Genomic DNA, 23,024 nt, shown 5'->3' on the forward strand with positions numbered 1-23,024 from the left:
AGAATTGAAGATAAGAGTTAATAGGATTTGCTAATGGATTGGATAAAGGTTGTGAGAGAGACAAGTCTGGAGGTGGGTGAGATAAAGGATCAGCAAAGGCTAAAAATTGCAATTTAGTGTGGTAAGTGTAGTGAATGCATTGCGCATGGCTTTCTTAACTTGGAGTCATGGCTTTTATTGCCCTATATTGTTTACTTCTTGGATCCCCCATTCGATTATAAGCTCCTTGAAAGCCAGGTCTGTGTATTTATACCAGAGTCTAACATAAGCCTGACTCCAGTTGGAGCCTCAATAAATATTTGTTGAATGGTTGAAATTATTGTCTGCCCACATGCCCACGGCGCATTCTGTGGTTTCCCTCTGCACTAGGAGATCACGAGGCTGTCAAATTAAGATGGCACGTCATCAGCATTTTCTTTATTTTCCTGTTTTAGTTTAGCATTCTTTGAAGCATCAGTAGGGGAAAGTAAAACTTGGATAAAAAAAGATTTGCTTCAAATTATATGAAATGAATAAACATTTCCCTAGAGTGTTTCAGTTGGCAAGTATGGCTATCTGTTATTCAACAAATGTTTTATGCTATTTATGTTTTATGTTATTCTAATTTACTTACTGACCTTTAGAGAAGGAGAAAATGATTTTCTAATACTTCTTAGTCTCTGAAGATTGTCACTTGACTAGATTTTCTTGCTCAAACCCCTCCCCTTAAGACCATGGATGCAGTATGCAGTTATTAAAATGCCTGAATTAGAAAACCAGCTGCTATTCGGCTATGAGTTTAACCATAGAAGAATTGTTGTGTACTTGTGTATATTCACAGGGAAGAGGCAGAAGAATTTGCATCAAACATAGGACTTAGGCCTTTGAAGTCATTTAGCATCAACCACGACTTATTTCTGAGTCAGATTATGTTGTGAGAAGAGCTAAACTTGGGAAATTTTCATTGCAATTATGATTCAGGAATACGAATTGCTGGTGTTCATTGTAAATTCATTTATGAGGTTAGGCCCTCAGAACGAGGAATACTGCTTATCATGTAAACATGAACAGAAAACCTGCCTCTTTAATTTCCCATTTCCCAGGGCTAGAATAGGTCACTAGAGAGAGCATTCCCCACTCCCGGCCTGAGTGGGTTTGGTGGTTCTGAGCCAGTGATCAAACTGGAAGACACTCAGCAGGTGAGTGAAGAGTCCTGCTTGATACCAAGGTGGCTGTTCTGAGGAGCTGGAGCAAAAGTTCACCTTCATGCATTCCAGTCTTCACTGCCTCCCCGCTCTGGGCACTGCCCAGCCCTCGTTTTATCTTCGCGGAGGTTGAGGGGATTTGCAGACTCTGCAGTCTCAGGTTACGGAGGAAGAACTGCACCCCAGGCAGTGAATCAGTGACAAAGCCAGGGCCAGAATCCAAATCTGATTTTCTTTTCTTTTTAGAAAGACCCAGACCCTCTGGGCTACAAGGTGTCAGTTTCCCTTGGAAGTGGAATCCTCCTGGGTCCATGGTGGATGGACACCAGTCTAGGGGTCAAGGTGTGGCTGTCAGCAGCTGGGGCAGGTTTTGGAGATCTGTATTTCTCATTTCTGATTCATCTTCAGTCAGCAGTGATTCTAAACCCTTCACCTTGGGTTTATTTGCCCCCCTCTGTCAAGTAACTGTCTTAGACATAAGTTATTTTTAGGAGGAAGGCTGGGTGAGTTACTATTTCTTACAGGCTTTTTATGTGCCAGGCTGTGTGCTGGGCACTTACCACACATTGTTTAATTGAATCCTCACAGTAAAGCTGGAAGGGGTTAGCTCTGTTTTCTAGATGTGGAAACAGGTCCAGAGAGGTCAAGTTGCCAGGGCCCCACGGCCAAGTGCTGGAGCTGGGGTTCCGTCAGTGGCGGTGTGCCTCCTCACTGGAGCCCCTGGGCTGGAGGATCCAGGAGCATCGTTTCACTTATGCACTTAATTTATTATTCGTCTCACATATTCACATCAGATGATCACCCCCCTGATTCCAGGTCTTGAGCTCTCAGAGAAGATGTCAGAGGTGGCCTCTGCTCCTGAGGAGCCTCTGCTTTCGTATTCTGGTTTACCCATCTCTGTGCCTGTAGGGATTACTCTTTGAAAGAAGCAGCGGGGGCCATTTCTGATAGGAGCCAAATGGACGGTGGAGGTTGGGGGATGTTTTGGATTTGCCAGCACTTGGCCACGGCCCAACCTGGTTTCAGTTCTTAGATGACCCAAGCACTGAGCAGGGTGGTAGCCCTGCTACGGCCTGCTTGCCAAGAAGCCTGGTTCTAATTTGAAACTCTTAGAGGGTTCATTTCAAATTAGTGGCAGCCCTGAGGTTAATGGATCTACATGCTTTCTTCTGCCATTTTGATTTCATTTCCTTTTCTCCTTCTCCTTCCGTTTGAAAAGGTGCAAACTCTCAGAGCCACAGTGTCCTCATTTGTCAAATAGGAACCACGATACCTAATTGCAGTGTTTTTGGAGGCTTGAAAAATAGGTCAAGCATCTGACACAGGTGTCAATAAATGGTGTGATTATGTTTTGTCCCAGTTACAAACCCCATTCCTGTGCTGCCCATGTTTCCAAGGTTTACAAATTGGGACCCTGTGCCTTCGCTCCACGGAACACCTCTCCAAGGGCATCCTTCTCTACTTCAGAGTAGATCTGTCCTCATGGCTGTTAGCTCCTAAGAGACAGATCTTGTTCAGCAGGAAAGCTGTCATCTGCTGTCTTATGAGCTGTCCCAAACTTCATTCTCTGGGATATGCATGCACTCAAGTGGCAGATGATTAGGAGTGAAAGTGGAGAAAAGGCCTTGGGCTCACCGTTTGGCCCAATGACTTGAGAGTGTGGAACTGCTGGAATGCTGGCTTCGGTGGTCAAGTGGATCTAAATTCAAATCCTGGCTGTGCTGATGTCCCAGCTGTGTGCCCTTCAGCAAATGGTTTAATCTTCTCAAGGATCTACTTCGTAGGGAGCCTCTGGTGGGGAGCTATGTGGGCTGCCCAACTTCTCAGGGGATCTGGAGGGCCTGATTCATCCAAGAGTGAAGCTTCTCACACTTTGCTGTACCAAGAGTTACACGGGAAACTTAAAAACCTCCCCCTAATCCAGGCCTTGCCCCAGACCAATTAATTCAGAATCTCCAGAGATGGGACCCAGGCGTCCATATTTTTTATAGTTCCCCAGGCGATTCCAGAGAGCAGTGGAGGTTGAGCGCCAGTGCCTTCTGCTGTCACCCTTGATGGCCAACCAAGCCAATGCCAGTCCACTCCTGGCCACAGGCAGCTGCCTGTGACGTCTGTTTATGCAGTGTGTGCCTTTCCGCCTGCATTGCCATGACATTCTCAGGAACTTTCCTGGGCAGGGCAGACGTTTGGTGTGCATATTGAGACAACTGTGGGGCTCTTTCCTGCTTGGATTTGATGGCTGACAGAGAGCCACCCTGCCAGAGTTACTACCTCAGTTCCTCCTCCAGTCACTGCTTTCTCTGTCCACATGTCTCACCTGCGTTTGCTTGCTTTCACCTTTTACCTAGTGCTGTGATGACTCCTATTGTAGCAGATGACACTGCTAGTGGCCATCCTAATATCCAGTCTCTCCCTTTTCCTTACTCACAGCTCCTGTATTGTTGGGGGCTGCAGTGTGCTCAGCTAAAATCAACAACAGCTACATTTTCCACCTGCCCATCTAGGGTGGATGTAAGCCGAAGTTGCTGCGTAAAGCTTCCAGGAAAGCTCCTAGAAGGTTGTTACTCATTGGAGGCAGAAGCCTTTTAGTCCTTTCCATCCTTTTTCCTGCCTGGAACGTGGATGATGCTCCAGCAACCATTTTTTGATCATAAGGTGACCTAGCAGATGGATGCCACATCCTAAGGATAACAGAGTAGAACTATAGAAGCAGCTTGGGATTTTGATGAAATTGTGGAGCCACCATTCCAGCCCTGTACCATCTATCTCTGAAGTTCGTGCTACTTGAGAAAAAGTCCAACCCTTCCCTTGTTTAAGAGATTGTTATTTCTGGTGTTTGCTATTAGTCCCTGAATTCAGTTGCCGATACTCCCATAAACCAGCCTGGGGTATAAGAGCAGTGGAACAAATGTCAGTGACTGCATCCCTGCCGCCTCCACCCCCTTACCCCAGCCACACACAACAGTCCCTCCTCTGATAACTGACTGGACAGCTAGCTGTGAGGCTGTTGAAACTAGGTGAAATCTCAGAAAGTCACAAACAAGTGATGCATGGACCATGCCGAGCCCACAGATGAGTTTTGTTTGGACTATACTTATTTTTTTAAAATTCTGAACTTATTGCCAGCATTTGAAAATCTGGTGATTTCCCATAAAAATGCTGATTTCTTAGAAAATCTGTTGACCCAGGATCTTCCTTTCTTCCCGGCAACAGCCAGCTGGAACTGAGTAGCAGCTGCCCCCTGAGATGAGGCAGGAGCTCTGTGGCTCATCACTGCCCCCTTCACTCGTGTTACCTGTGTGGCCCTGAAGGAAGTTTGCAGCCTTCCCCGCGCCTCGCAAACCCACAGCCCAGAAATACCCTGCGGAATGGAATTCCTGAATTTCCTATGTCTTTCTTCTTTCCCAGTCTCCCTTGACTCAACACTTAGCATGCTGCGGTTTTTGTTTTTTCTCTCAGAAAACTGAGCATGCACTTTTGAGAAATGGAGAGAAATCAGCCTCTTGAATGTCAGAAAACAGCTGATGTTGCTTCTTACTTGGAGGCATCCTGACTTCCCTTGTCACATGTCTTATTGACAAGAGGCAGTAAGAGGGAGAGCTGCAGGCTCCCCAGGGAGCAGCTGTTGGGATGCTTGACTGGAGGCACTGAGCCATCCAGAGGACAATTAAATTGAGTATTGCATATAGATTGCTTTGAATGACTTTTATTACCATGTTGTGAGCTGACTTTGGTTCTAAGAGCGACTCCATCTTAGCTTGCTCTTACTGTGATGCTGAGACATAACTCAGATGTTTCCTGAACGGCAGGACTTGGAAGCTGCACATATGCTCCACTGTGCTTGTGAAGTCTGTTGTACGACATATGTGCTCCTTGGCTACTGGAACCAAGTAATGACCCCTGAGAAAACCTCAGCTGCTGTGGCTGCCACCCCTTCAGCTGGGGTGACCCCCTGGAGCTGTTAAATGGACAGTCTCTTTCAGTCTGATGGATATGTAAGTCTTTACATCACTGATCATTAATTACTCTTGGAAAGTTAAGTGCCCATGCAGCCTTTACAAACATAGGTCTCTGAGGTTTTGGAGAGAAAAGCAAAAACTTTTGATAGTAATTTGTAGCTATGATTCTTTATGAGTTACACACAGACTGCAATATGTCGGGTCAAGAATGATCATCTTTACATTAGCAACTCTAAGTAAAATGGCGCCACTGAGCACAGAGTGAGTCCTCAATAAGGAGACTGGCTTGAGATAAAAACAGCAAACAGTTAAGTGGTCCCCAGGTTGGCACCAAAGTCTTAGGGTTAATTCCACTACAAAAATAAGTTCTGGCTCACGCGTCCTAATGGAGTCTCACAGTGTGCAGGACGGTGATTGGGCAACAGCCCTAACGAAATTCTCTGCCTTTGGAACCAGTTTCTGTGGGAAGCAGAACTCTGTTGCTGGGGCAGGCAGGTGCCTGGGTTCATTTGCACATTTGCACAGGCAGCAGTGAATGGGCGTGGGGCTGGCTGGGTGTGGGGGCGACAGGAATGAAGTACGGGGTAGGCTGATGGAGCCTCGGTGCAGGTGGACTCTGCTGGCCTGTGTTGGCTGGTTTACTCAATTTTACTTTCAGAAAATGTGTTTATAGCAGTCAGATTGCTTACTTTTCATAGGAAACATATTCAGTGAATAGCTTATAGAAAAAGAGAACTGAAAAACTGAATTTTTTAAAAAAAGGCTTTATTCCATATCAACTTCTGAACATGGTCATTATATTCTAATTTATGGAAGTGAGAACTCTGGAGGCTAGCCCACTTATCAAATTTTCATTTCTTTTCAGAAGTAGCTTAGAAGCAATGTTACTTGGGGTCCAAGTGTGAATTTTTATCGATTTTTGAGAATTTGGCCATGTGTTCTTTATCTAAGCTTGTCTTCTGCCCCAACATATCCAAAGATTATCTGCACCAGCAATAGTCCTAAGTATTCCAACGGAAAATTTGATATGTCTCGAGAATAATCACTTCTATGACTTATTAATGAACTAGGCATAATTTTCACTGGGTTCATTCACCCAAATTTATCATAGAATATACTTTAAGAAGAAAAAATTAAATGGAGTAATTGAAGTCTTTTGTTGGAATAATGTTAGCATTCAAGGATCCCCACCCCCATGGATATTTGCAGTTACCAATGTGTCAGATTTCCCCTTCAAGAAAATTAGCACAAATCTCTTCTCCAATATGTGGGCTGGCTCTCTTCTGTTTGCCTCTCAGACCCCCCCTCCCTCTTTCCTGCCCTGCTGTGGTGACAGGAGGCTGCCCTGTGTAGACGGTATCAATGGGCTCCTTGCCCACTGGCTTCTGGTGGGCTCAGGTAATCCAGGGTGGAGTATGTGATGAGAGTATTTTAATCCCTGACTCTCTCTCAGGGCCACTGCAGCTGCCCATGTCCCTCCACGTCTGGCAGCCCCTTTCACACAGCCTTCTTTCCCATTCCCCCTCAGGCCATTTACCAGCCCAGGGATACTGTTTTGACCCGTTTCCTTACATGCTGCCAACACGTATGTAACTATTCTCTTTATTAAACTCTTAAATTATCCCCATTGGAGTGTGCCATCTGCTTCTTGCTGGGACTGTAACTGATACAAATAAGCATTTATCCACAGACGTAAGAACAGGATTGCTGACCTCTTGGTGGTTAGCAAGATAGAAAGGGGCCATATTAGCCCAGGTGAAGCATTACCATCTAGAAGCCCAGCCCAAACCTTCCTTCAGGAAACTTGCTCTTCTGTCCCTGTGACTGTCACCCCATCTCAGGCTAGTTTTAGCTCTTTGGGGTTCAAAGCCCTGGGCCTCTGCCTGTCAGGCCAGGAGTGTCCCAAGATTGATTTGGCATATGTTTCAGAGATTAACAGACTTGGATCCAGCAGCAGGGAGATCTTCTCCAGAAAGTCACAGGATATGGAATGTGAATCATTGATCTTTTCAGTGTGTCTCTAACATGGCCCTATGATCACTCAACTCACAGCTGGCACACGTGTTTTAGGAAATGTGAAAGGATTGATAAATGTTTTATGGAATGTTTGTATCCCCTCAAAATTCATCAGTTGAAGCCCTAATCCTTCAATGTGATGGCATTTGGAGATGGGCCTTTGGGAAATAATTAGGGTTGGACAGAGTTATGAAGGGGGGGGGCCCTCATGATGGGATTAGTGCCCTTATAAGAGGCACTAGGAAGCTTGCTGCTCCCCCACCCTCTGTACGCACACACGAAGAAGAGGTCATGTGAGCACACAGCAACACGGCATCTGCCTACAAGCCAGAGAAAAGGCCTTAGAATGAAACCGACTGTGAGAACCTTGATCTTGGACTTTCCAGCCTCCAGAACTGTGAGAAATAAATTTGTTGTTCAAGCCACCCAGTCTGTGGTGTTGTCTTATGGCGGCCGGAACTGACCAAGACAAACGTGTAGATGTTTTTCCAAATGTGCCGTCTGTGTGGTCCTATAAAGCGATCCAGTTTAGTGGGCCTCTTTTAGAAATTCCTGTTTTGGCAATTCCTCCTTACAGCGCAATTTAATATTTAAACAAAGACAGTGGGGGCTTTTTGGCTGAAATTCAGGCTTTAAAGGCCAGTGTATCTTTTTCAGACTGGTTGAACTTGGAAATGAGCAAATTTTCTCAACGATTTTGCCAATTAAAAAATCCCTTTAGCCATGGATGCTGAGAAGGGTGGCCTTTGGTTCTGTTCCTAAATGGCAGTGGGAAGGTGCTCACAGAACGATGCCAAGCACCAATGGCTGTACAATTTCTGTTTTATTTTGTGTGCTTTTTTATAGGATATAAATAATGACAAAAATTACAAAATTTATAACTGGAAGCCCAAGCATATTTACACATATGTTTCTGTTTCAGCAAAGCTACTCTTTACTTTGCTCCTATACAATTTCCTTTTGGTACCATATTTTAGTGTTATTTTACTCTCCATTTACTACATACATATCAACAGTGAATAGGCAAAATATATACAAGGAACTGCTCAGTTCAAGTAATTTAATATTGTATTAAAATTCTTCAACACTGAACTAAAACCGTATACATTTGTCAGTTTGAAATAAAATTTAGTCATCCTTCTTCAAAACTCACCAACTGATGAATGTAACTGATAATCTCAGTTGGGTTTAAAATAATATTGGTTAATTAAAAATAAAAACATTAAGACAATTCCACAATTTATCAATATCGCTATAATGAACTTCAAAATGATTCACAATATGATCGGTTAGAACAATATACATTAAAATGTTATTTTTTTCTATAATGATATTTGATACTGTTTATATAATTTGATTCTACATAAATATACATTATGGTATCATACAAATACTCCACAGAGACATTAAAAAAATTAAAATACCTTAAAGAAATGTAAGTAAATTTTATTTAATCAAACAGTAAGCAAACATGTATTTATTTTTTTGTTTCAAGAAAAGAGTTTTATTACTTTGGAATCTCATCTTTTTTTTTTTTTTGTATTTAATTTTTCTAGAAAAAAAAATTTTTGCAATAGAATTTTATTAACACCTTTCTCAAACAAGGTTTCCATGACAGAAATCTTGACAGCAGGAGCCCTAGATTTTGTTTTTAAATGTGTTCTTTAAAACACTGTGAAGATTAAAAAAACAATCTTTGCAGGCGTATGGCTGCGTCAGCTCTTCTGGTCCGCCGCCAGGCGGCCTGCCGAATCTCCTGCCCCCTTGAGGGCAGGCAGAACTCTGCCCTGCCCTCGCCAGTCCTCTCGGTAGAAGCAGTAGAAATTTAGTTATTTGAAATGAAACCAGAAACATCCCTCACAACTAACCTAGTTTTCTTATCAATGCATTAATGAAACATTCTTTTAATAAAAATATTTAATACAAGACACATTTTTTCTGTGCATAATAAATTACTCTGTTTTAAATCATTCTTAAATTTTGAATCCATAGATGTAAAGATTTTTTTTTTAATCTGACATAGTTGATTACATATAAAATCCACAAATATAGAAATTGGGAGACAGGATTTCCTGGCAATCAAGGGGATGGTTTTTGTCTTTTTGCATGAAACAATACTCGGTGTTATAATGAGTTTACAGATGCTTTATGGGGGTAGTTCTGTTGATTCTACCTTTAAAACCACTGACAATGAAAACTAAACCCAAGATTTGTAGACTTTCAGGCAGTATTAGAGATCCCCTGTACTTTTCTTTTAAGGTGTTATCCCCAGATACAGCAAAGCAAGTGTGGGGGCAGAATCGTTAGGAACACCTTGGGAGGTGGCAGGGAGGGGAGTCGGGAGACTTAGCGAAAATTCTCAACTCGTGCCTCTCAGGGGTTACGGCTGGAAAGTCATAGCTGCACTTTCTGTCACTGGTGCAGAAAGAACGTCCCCAGGAATGGCCAGCGGCCTCTCGCCCATGACAAGGCCACACAAAGAGAGCAGTCTTCCTCCTGGGCTGGGTGGAAACGGAGGCGAGAAGGAAAGCCTGCTCCGGGACTGCTTGGCGTGCAAGGCACCGCGAGGACGGGAGGACGGCGGGTATCAGAAAATCGTGGTTTCATACTTGGTATTAATTCCCCTCTTGGCTTCTTGTCCCGGCTCCACAATCCACGGCAGATTGGCCAGAGTCTTTTGCTCAGATGGGTCGATCTGCTTTAAAACAGAAAGGCTGATGCCTGTTATACGGTACCTGTTACGGGGGTGCAGGCGTGCATCCTCACACTGCTCAGAAACCGACACCACGCCCTGGTGGGACCTCAGGGATGTTGGGATGTGAGAATGAGTTGTTTGTTCTTTTGATACACATTTATGCATACAGACTGTGCGCAGGGCACTGGAGCAGGGATGGTGAATGAATGTGCTCTCGAAGGCACACTGATGGGGAGCAGACATAGAAACACATAGTACTGAGAAGTGAGACATGAGAGGGAAGACAGGGCATGCAGGAAGGCCACTGACCCCACGTCAGGGAGGCAGGGGGCTTCCTGGAGAAGGTGAGCCAGCTTATGTCACCCCCTGGTTCTCAAGCCTCCAATGGTTTGCATCACAGTCAGAATAAACCCAGAGTCCTCAAGGTGACCTACAGTGGCCCCACCTGCCTGCCTCTGTGCTCCAGCCACGCCGGCCTCCTTGCTGCTCCTGCACACCAAGCCCACGTGCAGGGCCTGTGCACGCATCATCAGCTCTGCCTCAGTGCTCTTCTCCAGACACCTGCATGCTTGACGCCCCAAAGTCAGTCAGGTCGCTGCTCAAACATCACCGCCTCACCTGTTTACCCTGTACGAAACAGCACCCCAACTTTTCTGCTCTCCTCTTCTGCTCTATTCTTCCTGATCCTTATGCCACATACATCATATCATATTTGTTTATTTGTTCATCCTCCCCTACAATGTATGCTCTTGAAGGTGGGATTTTGTCTGTTTTGTTCATTACTGTTTCCCCCAAACTTAGGAAAGCTCCTGGCAACCCAGTAAGTAAACACAGTAAATATTTGCTGAATACATATTATTAAAAGAACGAGGTAATGTCTAATTGGAGAGCTGGACGACAAGCAAGAGTTAGCCTGGTGAAGGTAGGGGAGAGGGAACAGCATGTGCAAAGTCCCTGAGGCAAGGGAAAGTGGCTGTTTGAGGGCCTGCAGTCAGTCTGCAGAGTGGGAGACGGGAGGGGAGACACTGAGGGGGAAGAGGTAAGCAGGGCAGGTCAGGCTGAGCCTTGAACCAAACACAGCTGAGCTATAAAACAGTTAAAACCATTTTAGCCCCTGTGCATAGCGTCAAAGAGGCCATTCTTGGTAAGGCTTGAGCTGTGAGCTCTCAGGAGGGGTCTGGGGCGAGTTCTTCACCAAACTGCTGCCTCATCCTTAGGTGTTTCCACGTCTGCCCCAGCCCTGGCCACCTGCACTGCTCGGGATCGCTGGAGCAAGGGGACTGCAGGAGGGACTCTCCTTTCCTCTTGCACTGTGAACTTTGGAGCCTGGAAGGCTGTGGGATCCGTGCCCATCAGCAAACTTCCAACGTGATTCGATTATGTCTTCACAAGGCGGTGGGGAGGTCTTCACATGTTCTTAGGAATCACGGAATATTTCTCAACAATAAACAACTAGAGCCGAGGGAAATGGAACATGGACTCCAGTTGAGCGGAACGGGAATTTGAGGCAGTTAAAGAGCATCAGTATTATTCACTGTGTTTTTCATATTTCTCAGTGAAGCCTTCTAGAAGAATATTCTATGAGCCCTTATGGCACCCAATCCTTTGTGCTTTTCTGGAAGAAGTTGATGGGGACCAAAGTCAGATGGAGGTGCCTGCTGTGAACAGATTTATCCAGCCCACACGAGAATGAATACAATCATCTAAGAGATAATCCCAAAATATTCTGAAAATTCCTGGACATTTAACTTATATTTTTGTGGAGGAAGACAGACAATAAACAAACCTCCAGTAAGAAATGTGACACAGAAGTAAAAGCGGGTGATATGCTTGAACATGACTAGGTGTCTACCTCAGATTGGGTGGTCCAGAGAAAGCTTCTTCATGTAGCCGAGGCCTGAAGGACAAGCTGGAGTCAGCCATGTAGAAATTAGGGGGACACTAAGCCAGGTGGAGGGAACAGGGGGCACACAGGCCTCAGGTCGGAGTGAGCTGAGTCTGTTCCAGGAACAGGGAGGCCGGAGCGTGAGAGAGGAGGGCAGTGGGGAATCAGGTTCGGGTCCTCGGGGCAGTGGTGCCGTGGGCTGATCTATGTGGGGAGATCACCTGGTTGCTGTGTGGAGGAAGGGAGTCCGTCAGGAGGCGTACTGCATAGTCTTGGAGGGTAGTAGCGGTGGGAGCTTGACTGAGGAGAGAGGCAGAGGAAATGGAGAGGAGTGGATGTATCTGAGAAATGTTTTAGGGGCTGAGTGGATGAAAACTGCTCATGGGTTGGACATAAGGGGTGATGGGAAGACAGGAATCAAGGACGACTTCTAGATTTACGGCTTGAGCAACATGGTGAATGGTTCTGCTGCTTACTGAGCTGGGAAAGATCTGGAGAGAACAATAGCTTTGAGGGGAGAATCAAGACTTCTGTTCGGGACACACTAAGTTTCACCTGTCTGTTAAATATCGAAGAAGAAACTGAACATGTAGGTCTGGAGTCTGGAAGTCCCTGAGGATGGGGCCAGTGGGGTTGGGGAGGTGCTGAGGTGAGAGACCGGGGTCAGTGCGTGGTGTTTGAAGGAAAGATTTTCAGAGGACGTGCAGCTCCTGGTGATGATCAGCAATGAGGGATGAGCATGGGAATGAATGGCAGAGGCGGGGTGGAGGAAGAGAGCCCAGAAGTGAGCCGTCAAGGAATAGAGAGGCCCGACACCAGGCATCATCCCTAATGATGCCAAAACTGCCAACAATGGTGACAGGAGTAGACGCTAAAAAGAAGACTGTAAACAAAAGCCACACGGTCACAAAGGGAGGTGCCCCTCTGCAAACATTAAAAATCCTACACTTCCCTGACTCTGGGCACAGGGGGCCGTGGGGAACAGGAGAGAGTTACAGATTGAAGGATATGTGGGTGCGAGAGCAATGCACCTGGGGGACACCTGCCTGCTCGAGTCCCAAGAGTTTCTAGGATGCCATACGGCAGCCGGAGCAGAAACCAGATGGGAGGCAGGTTGGGAACATTCCAGCTCTGGGTATTGCTACTACCAGAGGAGGCCGCTTTGAAGTTATGAAAGTCTGTTAGGACAGGATGTCTGCAGAGCTGGTGGGAGGCAAGGGGAGGAAATTCCTGGAGGAAGGCAGAGGATGACGAGGAGGGGCCGCGCCTTCTGAACAGTCACCACTCTGCAAGAAGCCTCAGCTGCTGGCAGAAAGCACGCAGGGCCTGGTGCAGGCCTGGCGACGCCTCGACCCGTGCACAGCCTGTGCATCTCGCTTCCTCTAGCTTGGTACCAGGGACGCCTCACCTGCCAACCTCTCTACAGGCCAGGGGCTCATGAGAGGCTTTGTCCCCTGGTGGGATGGCAGGAGAAGCCTCAGGGAACGTTGTTCCCAAGCTTGCCTGGACCTTCAGGAAAGATTCACCAAGGACATCAGGAGTACCCAGTCCCCCTCATGGGGCTGCTGAAGGTGACACAGAAAGGAGCATTTTCTTAGGTGTCTCCAGGTTCAGGCAGATGGTCCCCCACAACTTTGCAGGAACTAGGCTGAGAGGATGACAGACACATGTTGGGGGAGGCCAAGGGCAAGACAGAAGGGCAGACCCTAGGTTCTAAATGGCACCAACACCACACAAGGGCCTGGTTAGCAGCCCCCTTTCCTTCCAGTTCAAGGTTTTCCGAACACCTGCATCTTTTCTACTTACCACCGACTTGCGAATGCTTACGCGGGGCTTGGGGATGGGTTTGGAGGGTTTGTTTTCAAAGCTTTCTGGAAGGGTAGAGGAATGCCCCCCTTTTCTTGCTTGTAGTGCGAGCTGGTAAGCGACTTCAAATGCCTGGCCCAGTGTTAGGATGATTTCGTAGGCTAAATTCTGCAAGAGAAATGAGAAAGCGTTTACTATGGGCACACGACAGATTGGAGCAAGTCAAGTGGCTGAGGAACACAGCAGGAGGTGAACCAGCCAGGATCTTGAATGCTCCACCTGACCATGAGTCAGTGGAAATCTGTGAACAGGACCCTCCATGTCCGATTTAGGACCTACATGGCATTAGTTACGGATGCGATGCAACTGCCTACAGCATGCTAAGGAGCTGACTCCCGGCTTCACCCACCGGCCCGGAGCCCTCTCCATTCAGAGCTCCCTCGTGGGTGGCTGCTTTGCTCCCCAGGCCCTGGAAGGGACCGGGTTCCGCTGGGCCTGCAGCTGAGTTCTGGGAGGATGATCCCACACACTCCACAGGAGGTGTTTCTGAGAAGTTTGGGTCTTTTTACCTCAAACATCTGTGACTCAGTGAACATCTCTGAAACACAATCAAAACCTAATTTAGGCGGAGGGGAGAAGCATTAGTCATGCTGCTGTGGCGTCTCACAGTTGCAGCAGCAAGCCTGCAAACAGAGCCAATTATCCAGCTATTTCTTAAGGTGCTGGCTCTCCCCTGTGGGTCCACTCCATATTTTATCATCAAATAAGCAAGAGACAGGTGATTCTGTCAGGTCCGAATGCCACACCAAGCAGCGCCTGGAAGAAACGTTCTTTTCTTTGGACCTTCCATCACTCTCCTCAAGATGACTTCTAGCTTTCTCTTCTCTTCTCCAGAAACAGATCTTTGACTGCTCCCTTCTCTTCTGAGCACAGCGCCACCCCGTCTCCTCTCACTGAGAAAACATGACATTGTCTGACCCCAAAGAGGCAGAGTCTTGAAAATACCCCCGCAGTCACAGCGCATCAAAGAGGGGGATGCCTATCGGTCACAGAGAGATTTCTCAAAATCACCACACCAGCTGAGAGCAGGTGTGGTCTGTCCCAAGTTTGCATTCTGATGAATGTCCCTAGAATGTCTGTGGTTTTTCAAAGCCACAGGAATAGCATTCTGCTTATACTGATTTTGCATCTATGCCCGCCCCCTCCACCCCAATCAAGCACACAAAATAGCTCAATTCCCACGATTCAGGGCACAACTCTCTGGGATTGTTTCCACTTGATGAAGATGGAGAAGGAGATGCAGGATGGCCTTCAGAGGTCACGTGGAAGAGTCCATGCGTTTCTGGACCGACCAGATTTCAGATCAATGCCAGCCTGTCATGGTGTTAGACCTAAGCGGAGAAAACGCCTCTGAGCATGAGCTGATTTGACAGAGGATGTGTCTTCTTTGAACTGCTTGTTAAGAACTGATGGCCCCACAAGACAGAAGTGTGCTTGTTGGAGACAATGAACCTCGCACAGCCAGCTGAGAGCTTCCTGCAATGAACACTGAGCCCGTGTTTGCAGGATGAGTCAGACTAGTAAATTAGTAATGCCCCAACAAATGACAGCAGAGGAGGGCTGGCAGACAGCTCTGGCCATCACCGCACAGAGAGGCTGAACCCTTTGACTGCCTACACCCGGCACTCATGTCATTGTTAGCTTTGCCTCCTAGAGCATGGATGGGTCCCCTCTGAAAGGCAGACTGGGGTTTCAGACTCCTGCAGTCTCCGCGAGAAGTCGCGGGCGCTTCCTCTCGTTCACCATCACTGTGGAGATGGCTGAGGTCCATCTGTCAGGGATACGTAGCAGATATTCGTGCTCTGGGTGGCTGATTGGACTAAGGGAAAGATGGCAGATCCAGTGATTCTATCACGTGCAGCTTTTAGATGCTGGAACAGTGGAGCTTAATGAGTGTGAATTCCTTTAACATTCACCTAAAAACAAGTTCCTGAAAGTGAGATTTACTTAAAGCTCCAGTGTCTTCCAATGAAAGTAAAAAGATGCTCATTTGAACAAGTGAGATTTTTCACATGACTATTATGGGAAGCCTACGGGTTTTGAAAGGTACTAGGTTAGCAGCTCTGCCCTTTCATTTTTAACTAGTTCCTGGTGTTAGGAAACTGCTCAAATGAGACACAGAGACCAGACTGTGGGCCTGAAGTTTCCTGCCAAACGGCCTCTCCTGGTTTGGCTTGCATTCTCCTTGACGTCTTCCTTTTCATTTTATTTTAGAATGCTTTACAGAGTTCTTCTTTTATGATTATGTAAAGAGTTGGACATTCCTACCTTTCCTATACTTTCTGTCACCTCAGTGTTTGAGGTATCCATTCTGGACAACAGGGAGGGCCCATGGGCACGAGACACGAGGAACAGCTGCTGCTGACAGGGCTTTTGCATGCCAAGTGCTGTGGAGGGGAACAGACACTCATATGATGGGACCTGAGGACACATGTCTGAACGGGGAGGAAGGTTCATTTCTCTGGCCTCTCTTTAGTAACATCCCCACTATTTAAAATGGGAGGAGAGTTATTGTGAGAGCAGGAGACTCTACTGGGACAAGGCCAAAAATAATATTGCAATGTCAGGGGGGCTTGGGTGACAAGGCCTTGCTTCCTCCTTTGAGCCAGGCTTGCTGACCCCAGCAATGCTGCCTGGCACTGAAGAGCCAGTGATGCTGCTCAACAAACCTGAAAGCCCAGTTACTCTCTGCTTTCTGTATATTATTATTGTTGCAGCTGTGGGGAGGCCAGCGCCCGGCACACTGCAGGCACTTGGTAGGCACTAGCTGAACGAATGAGTGACTATCCAAATAACAAGCTGGAGCGACAACACTACCAGTTATTACTAGTGGTAGTATAGCTACCATTAAGTGAGGGCTTCATAGGTGTTAGGCATTGTGCCAAGGGCTAGATTTATCTCATTTAAGTCTTACCACAACCATCTGCAGTAGAATATCATTATCCTCAATTTATGGATGAGGAAATTGAGGCTCAGTAATGTTCAGTAACTTGCCTGACATCACAGAGCTAGAAAGTTACAGAGCTGTGATATGAACCAATATTTGTGACTCAAGAGCCCATGTTCTTAACCCTACCCATGTGTGGTGGCTTGTCTCCAAGATAGCTGCCATCACTCTTCCCCTTCCTGTACATGCCGTGATGTCCCTGTTGAGAAGGCAAGGCTGTTCCTGCACCTCCTTGAATCTGGATTGGCTTTGCTGACTTTCCCAACTAGCAGAATGTGACAGAAGTGACATGCTGGGACTTCGGAGATTAGATTTTGAGGAGTTTTGCAGCTTCCGCCTGGGCCTCTTGGAACAATTGCTCTGAGGGAAACCAGCCAAGTGTAAAAAGTCCGACCACCCTGAGATCACCATGCTATGAAGATGTCCGAGCCTGTTCGGGGGAGAAGCTGTGTGGAGAGAAAGAGCAGCTGCAGCCATCCCAGCCCAGGCTCCAGATATGGAGTGAAGGAGTCATCCTGGACATCCGAGCTCAGGAGCCGCCACATGGAGAGGACCCAAGGCTCAGACAGATGGCCCCAGTCGAGCTGTCCCAGCATCTGCAGCCATCTGAGCCACCCTAGCGGAGGCTCTGGATACCGTCGAGCAGAGAAGAGCAACACTGCCATGCTCCATCCAAATTCCTGACTCGCAGAATTGTAAACATCATAAAATGGTTGTTGCTTCATGCTGCTAAGTTTTGGGATGGTTTGTTAAGCAACAATAGACAACTGGAACACAATGCGATGCCAAAGGCAGCTGGCTGGACCCTCATTCAGGCAGCAGGAAGAGGAAGCGTCAGCCTCAGAGCTGGGATGAGCAGTACGCAGCTGCAGGAGGCCAACCCTGGAGCCACCGCCCCAGCTCTAGCCGTTGGGGAAGCAGCTGATGCCTGTGACCCATCCTGGGCACGGTAAGCACTACGGTGTCCCTGGACACATGCCAGCCCAAACCACAGAGCTGAAACGTCCTTTTAAGCTAGCACAGCCATGCTCTCATCTCCAGTTACGACCTCCCTTGGGCATAAATTCAAACTCATTCAGCTTTACATTCACGACTTCACGTCTCTCAAATGCTATAACCAGGCCGGTTTCTGCCCTTGGCTCCTTCTGCCCCTCCTAGCTTACTGGAAAAATACTCACCTTGGCCTCTCCAGCAGGAGTCTCTTTCCTATGATCACATATGGCAAATGGTCTTGAGTATTTTATACCTTGCACAGACCACCAGTGAACGTACAAGCGTGTGCATGTGCTAGCGTGTTTGGTGTGGGCGTAGGGGGTGATTACGAGGAAGAGCATAGTCTGAGCTTCAGTTTTCTTATCTTAAAACAAGGATAATAACATACGCAGTACCCACCTTAAGATTGTTCTGAGAATCACTCATAATAACATTGAACCTAATGACGATACCAGCTAACACTTATTATTTACTGTGTGCGATGTACTGTGGGACGTGCTTCATGGACTATCTCATTTAATCCTGACAACAACTTGGCGCTGTGGGGCTATTATTATTCCCATTTTGCACGTGAGATAAGTAAGCTCAGGAGGGTTAACTAACTTGCTCATGAAGCCAGCACTGGTGAGCTGAGATTTGAATCCAGGTGTTCTGATAGGCTGTGTTCCTGACCACTACACCTTAGAACCATACTTAGGGTAAAATAGAAGACTTCTGCAAGCTGTTAAAAAAAAAAAAGCTTAAAAACATGAAATACAGATGCTCCTGGGGGGGTCGATGCATCTTGGCTGGGGTGAGGGTCCCTAAAGGCATGCAATTTGGGTCTCATGCTAGGACAGTGGAGAGGCAGCCTCTCGGCAAAAGGTGCCCTTTATGATTGAACATGAACCATCAACAGAGGGGTTCTCAACCCGTGGCCTGCCCCGTCAGGGATGTGGGGGATGATGCGAGGGATGCGAGGCCCACTCCCGCTCCAGCAGAGGCTCTTTGGGGTGCAGGCAGGGAATCCCAATACAATGGGGACAACTGCCCAGGGGGCAACTCACAGTCTCTGAAGCCCTTCCCCTTTCCTTCTCCCGCAGGGATTTTAAGCCATGGATTAAGAACTGCTACATCAAAGGACCCTGAGGAGCTATCACATCTTAAGGATAGATCCTAATTGTAATCCAGGGATGCAAACTTGTTTTTCTTATGCAAACTGGGGACGTGTAGGCATGCTTGTATTTACTGTGGGCTACTTAAGGCAGCCAGGACTGCAGTTGAACATCACCACGGATATTTACTGAGCTGCTTCTAGGTGGCAGGGGCTGAGTCCCTGGTGCCTGGCCAGTGCCTGGGCTATAGTGAGTGACCAGGAAGTGCGCACTGAATGAAGTAGGGGAGGGGAGGCTCATGGAGAGACAAACAGATGTCCCTCCTTGTCCTCTTGCCTCCTAGGCGCTGAGGCGGTACCCAGCACACACATTAATTTGGTATTGGAAAAACTGCAGCACAGATTGTGGGCAATCTCTCCCCTAGGAGAAGCTCTGGCCACCCAGGTAATTAATTTATACTAACCGGCACATCCCTGGGATTTTTCTGTGCTGGAAACTCTTGGTTTGAAAATCTTTTAGGCTTAAGGGTTCAATGGCATCTGTGCAAGAATATTCATTACAGTGTTTAAAATTTTCATTAATAGGGGACTGATTAAGTATACTACATAGACCTTCACAGTGGAACAGCAGGCAGCCACTTAAAGTGAAAATTGAGTCATTTAAAAAACTGGTTAAAAGACTTGTTAAAAGTAAAAATATATGTATACAAACCTAGATGGTATCTGTGTGCATAGAAAACAGGGGTATACATCAAAATGTCACTAGTAGTTTTCACTGAGTATTGAGATTTTGGATGATTTTTCTCTTCTTGACACTTTTTTGAATATTTTGGATTTTATTCAGTTAGGGATGAATAATCTTTACAATCATAAAAAATCCTAAGCTTCTCTATTTTGATAACAATTAAAAGCAAGAGAAAGTCTTCTAGTTCAAAAAATCTTGTTCCCTCTTTATCCACCACCGTGGGCTTGTGAGTGCCTCTCCCTTCTTTGCAGAGAGGGCTGGGGACTGTTTTCCAGGCAAAATCCAGGTGCTTGTCGGTGTTACCATGGCTCACCTCAGGTACCAGTGGGGCTGGCCATCCATTTGGCCAGGAATCTTGCTTAGGCTCTTGAGATTTAGATGTCAATTCTAACATCTGCCCAGTTGAATTTCAGAATACTCAGCTCTTCCTTTAACCTGGAACCCCAATACCTATACTCCAAGAGCAGAGCAAAGAGTCGAACCTTCTACTGTCCAACTTCTATTAAGTCCAGCTGAAAAATGCTGTGTGCAGACATTAACTTATGGACACGCAGCGCATCCACTCCTGTATCTGTGCGTAATCCCTGCACCAAGTCAGACCACCTGTGAACGTGAACCACGTGCTATTTCCTCTCACAATGATGATAAAACTGCAGCAGCAATTACCACATGACATTGCTTGCCACGCCCCAGGGCCCAGGCTAAGTGCCTCCTGTAGATGACCTAACCCTCACGACCACCTTCCAGAAGAGGAATTACCATCCCCACTTCACGTGTGAGAAGCTCAGAAGCACTGAGAGTGACAAATTTGGCCAAGTTCACAAAGCTAGTAAGGGGCGGAGCCAGGATTTAAACGCAGATCTGACTTCAGATTAGCCTGTGTTTTGTGCCACTGGGCTATCCTGCCTTATTCCTTTCATGAGTTTGTTGGTGTTCTGTCCCCCCCACCCCCCTTCACTGAGGGACCTTCTAAGGAACCAGCTTGCGTTTTGGAGATTCACAGTATGAATGTTAGTGAAGACACTATCACACAACATCCCCTCAGGAGACACAGGACAAAAAGTTCTTTCAGACTGAAGTCTCACTGAAGTGTTGTTTTCTGAGAGGATGGATTCTACTCTTCTTTCAAGGAAATATAAATCATGTAATGACTGTATTTCCCTATTTGCCTTGACCTCTAGGAAGCTCAGAGCCAAATCTGTGGTCCAGCTATAACAACTATGTAGAACTCTGTGGCCTGCATATTGATGTTAAAACTCTTCTCTTGGTGTTGATCTTCCTTTTAGTCTGTATTTCCCCCAATACAGATCCGTGTGTGTTTCTATTTTCAGGGTTATCACACCTATTCATGTAGGCTGCCTCCAATCCTTCATGGAAGGAGGCATGGTATAAATGGTGTCCATTTGCTCACGTAAACGTTTATTTGAGAGCTAACTTTGTTTAATCTACTACTGCCAAAATGGCTGACAAGATACATCAGACATTAGCCTCCATATCATCAGGGTACAAAAAAGTGACAAAAAAGGAATCAGCTGAGGGGGGAGGGGACACCACAGGGGGAGAGGGCCCTGCTGATCTAGGCTGGGAGGTTGCTGTTTACAAATGGACCATTCTGATCTGTCTACCAGAACTTTCCATTAGCAATAAGAAAAAACAACCACCATATTTCAATGACTGGAATTGAAGGAACAAATAAATGCGTTAGTTCCACAGCCTTGGAAAATTACGAGCCCAGACCTGGGAGTTGGCAGAGGTTACCCACACCTGAAGAGGGTGCAAAGACAGACAATCAAGGAAAGGGAATGGAAGCCCCGGGCATGGCAGGGAAGCCCAGGGCATTAGGAGGAACCTCAGAGGTTTGCTATGCCAGTTTTGGTGAATAAAGACCACGCCTGGATTGTGGGCACGGGCTAAATCTGCCATGGTCTACCTACCTATGGCACCCATCACTGCCACTGAGGAGATGGCACTGAGAAGGGGGCGGTCTAGGTGACCTTTAGGTCCCTTTCCACCCTGGAAGCTCCAGGATTCTCTGATTAGAAGAAGCTGTTGTCTGTCCTCTACCCAGCCAACCATAGATTCAGTTTAGAGATGTATGTACAGCTGACACCTTGTTAAATAGTAGCACATTATGCAGAGGCCAGACTTCAGGGCTCAACACTACACCAGCCAGTGCTTAGAGATGCCACGACCAAGGAGCTGGCTTTCATCTCAGAGGATGTCCTCATTGCAACAATCACCACAAAAACTATTCCAACTGGTCAAGCATTTTGTCTATTACAAAATTGGCTTTTGTTTTTGGCAACAGATCCTTTTCCCATCTCCCACCTTTGCCTAGTGAGTTACTGCTCATCCTTCAAGACTTATCTGGGGCATTAGATCTTCCAGGAGCTTTCTCTGAATCCTCTTTCCTGACTCCCCAGGCTAAGCCAGGTGTCCCTCCTTGGGCGGCTCCACAGCACCTCGGGCACAGCTCTCCCTTCTGCATAATATTTACCAGGATTCTCTCATTTTAGCTCCAACTCCTGCAGCTGACTGGGCTCCTTGAGGGCTGACTAGAGTCTCATTTGACTTTGCATCTCTAGGGCTTAGGATACATCAGGCACTCAACAAATGTTTGTTGGAGGAATTGAAAAAAGGAAGCCACCTGGTCGTTCCCTGAGATAAGAGGGCTTGCACCTCAAGGGTGAGACAAGAGTGAATATGGATGGCCAGAGGCAATTCTGTCCCTCTGTCTTCTCTCCCACAGGCAGACCTGGATGAACAAATGCCGAACAAATGCAGGCAATGCCACTAGGGGCCTGAAGACAAAGGAAAGTGTTTTTCAATCTGGGTCCTCGGTGGGGTGTCCAGAAAGAAGCTACATTTCTCTTTTGGCTGTATTTTGCTTGTACTTCTTGTTTTTTGTTTTTTTGTAAGGAAGATTTGCCCTGAGCTAACATCTGTTGCCAATCTTCCTCTTTTTAGCTTGAGGAAGATAAGCCCTGAGCTAACATCTGTGCCAATCTTTCTCTACTTTGTATGTGGGACGCCTCCACAGTGTGGCAGATGAGTGGAGCAGGTCCGCACCCGGGATCTAAACCTACAAACCTGGGCCACGGAAGCAGAGCATACAGAACTTTAACCACTGGGCCATGGGGCCGGCCCCTGTATTTCTTGTTTTTTAAGACCTAGGGTAAGCTTCATCTACAACTTGCTTCACCCACGTCTTGAGGCAAAAATAACTTTGAGAATATTCTGGGCATATTCACAGAATTCACTGACATCTCCTTAGCTTTACCTATAGTTAGTTCTCTGGAACACAAGCCAGAAATTAATCTTGATAGATTATACTTACAGAAATAAACACTGCCCACTCACAGGTCTTCAGCATTTAGAAATAAATATTAGGCATTCCGCTAAGATGCCTCTCTGATCCAGGGCTGACATATCAACTGGCCAAAATGCAGACAGCTTCTTTAGGGCTAATTTCAGCTAACTAAAAGAATCATGAAGTTAATATTTTCCTCTAATTATAACAGGGGAATTATATTTCCCCTAATCATATACATGTAGACAATTTTGAAAATACATAAAGAAGAAAATAAAAATCACCTGTAAAAAGTCTCCTGCTGGGATACAGCCAAGGCTACATTTTGGTT

The 23,024-nt window shown here is 46.5% G+C and overlaps 1 protein-coding gene across 47 annotated transcripts in view; it reads right to left on the reverse strand.

Annotated features, from left to right (window-relative positions):
• Positions 1-7,963: 7,963 nt before the first annotated feature.
• The window catches only part of ANKS1B (ankyrin repeat and sterile alpha motif domain containing 1B), a 1,029,975-nt gene continuing 1,014,914 nt past the window's right edge, over positions 7,964-23,024 (reverse strand). For 33 of the 47 annotated variants that reach the window (XR_011534653.1, XR_011534657.1, XR_011534652.1 and 30 more), the window contains 2 exons: positions 13,546-13,713; positions 7,964-9,857 (listed from right to left, as the gene is read on the reverse strand). Coding sequence is in view for 36 of the 47 variants with exons in the window: in XM_070599947.1 (XP_070456048.1) it covers positions 9,747-9,857; positions 13,546-13,713 (279 nt within the window). In the remaining 11 variants the exon portion in view is untranslated. Of the gene's footprint in view, positions 9,874-13,545; positions 13,714-23,024 lie in introns of all 47 variants that reach the window. The other 14 variants (XM_070599945.1, XM_070599934.1, XM_070599953.1 and 11 more) reach the window with 5 other exon arrangements.

The sequence above is a fragment of the Equus przewalskii genome, chromosome 29 (assembly GCF_037783145.1).
Source record: "Equus przewalskii isolate Varuska chromosome 29, EquPr2, whole genome shotgun sequence".
Classification (NCBI taxonomy): domain Eukaryota; kingdom Metazoa; phylum Chordata; class Mammalia; order Perissodactyla; family Equidae; genus Equus; species Equus przewalskii.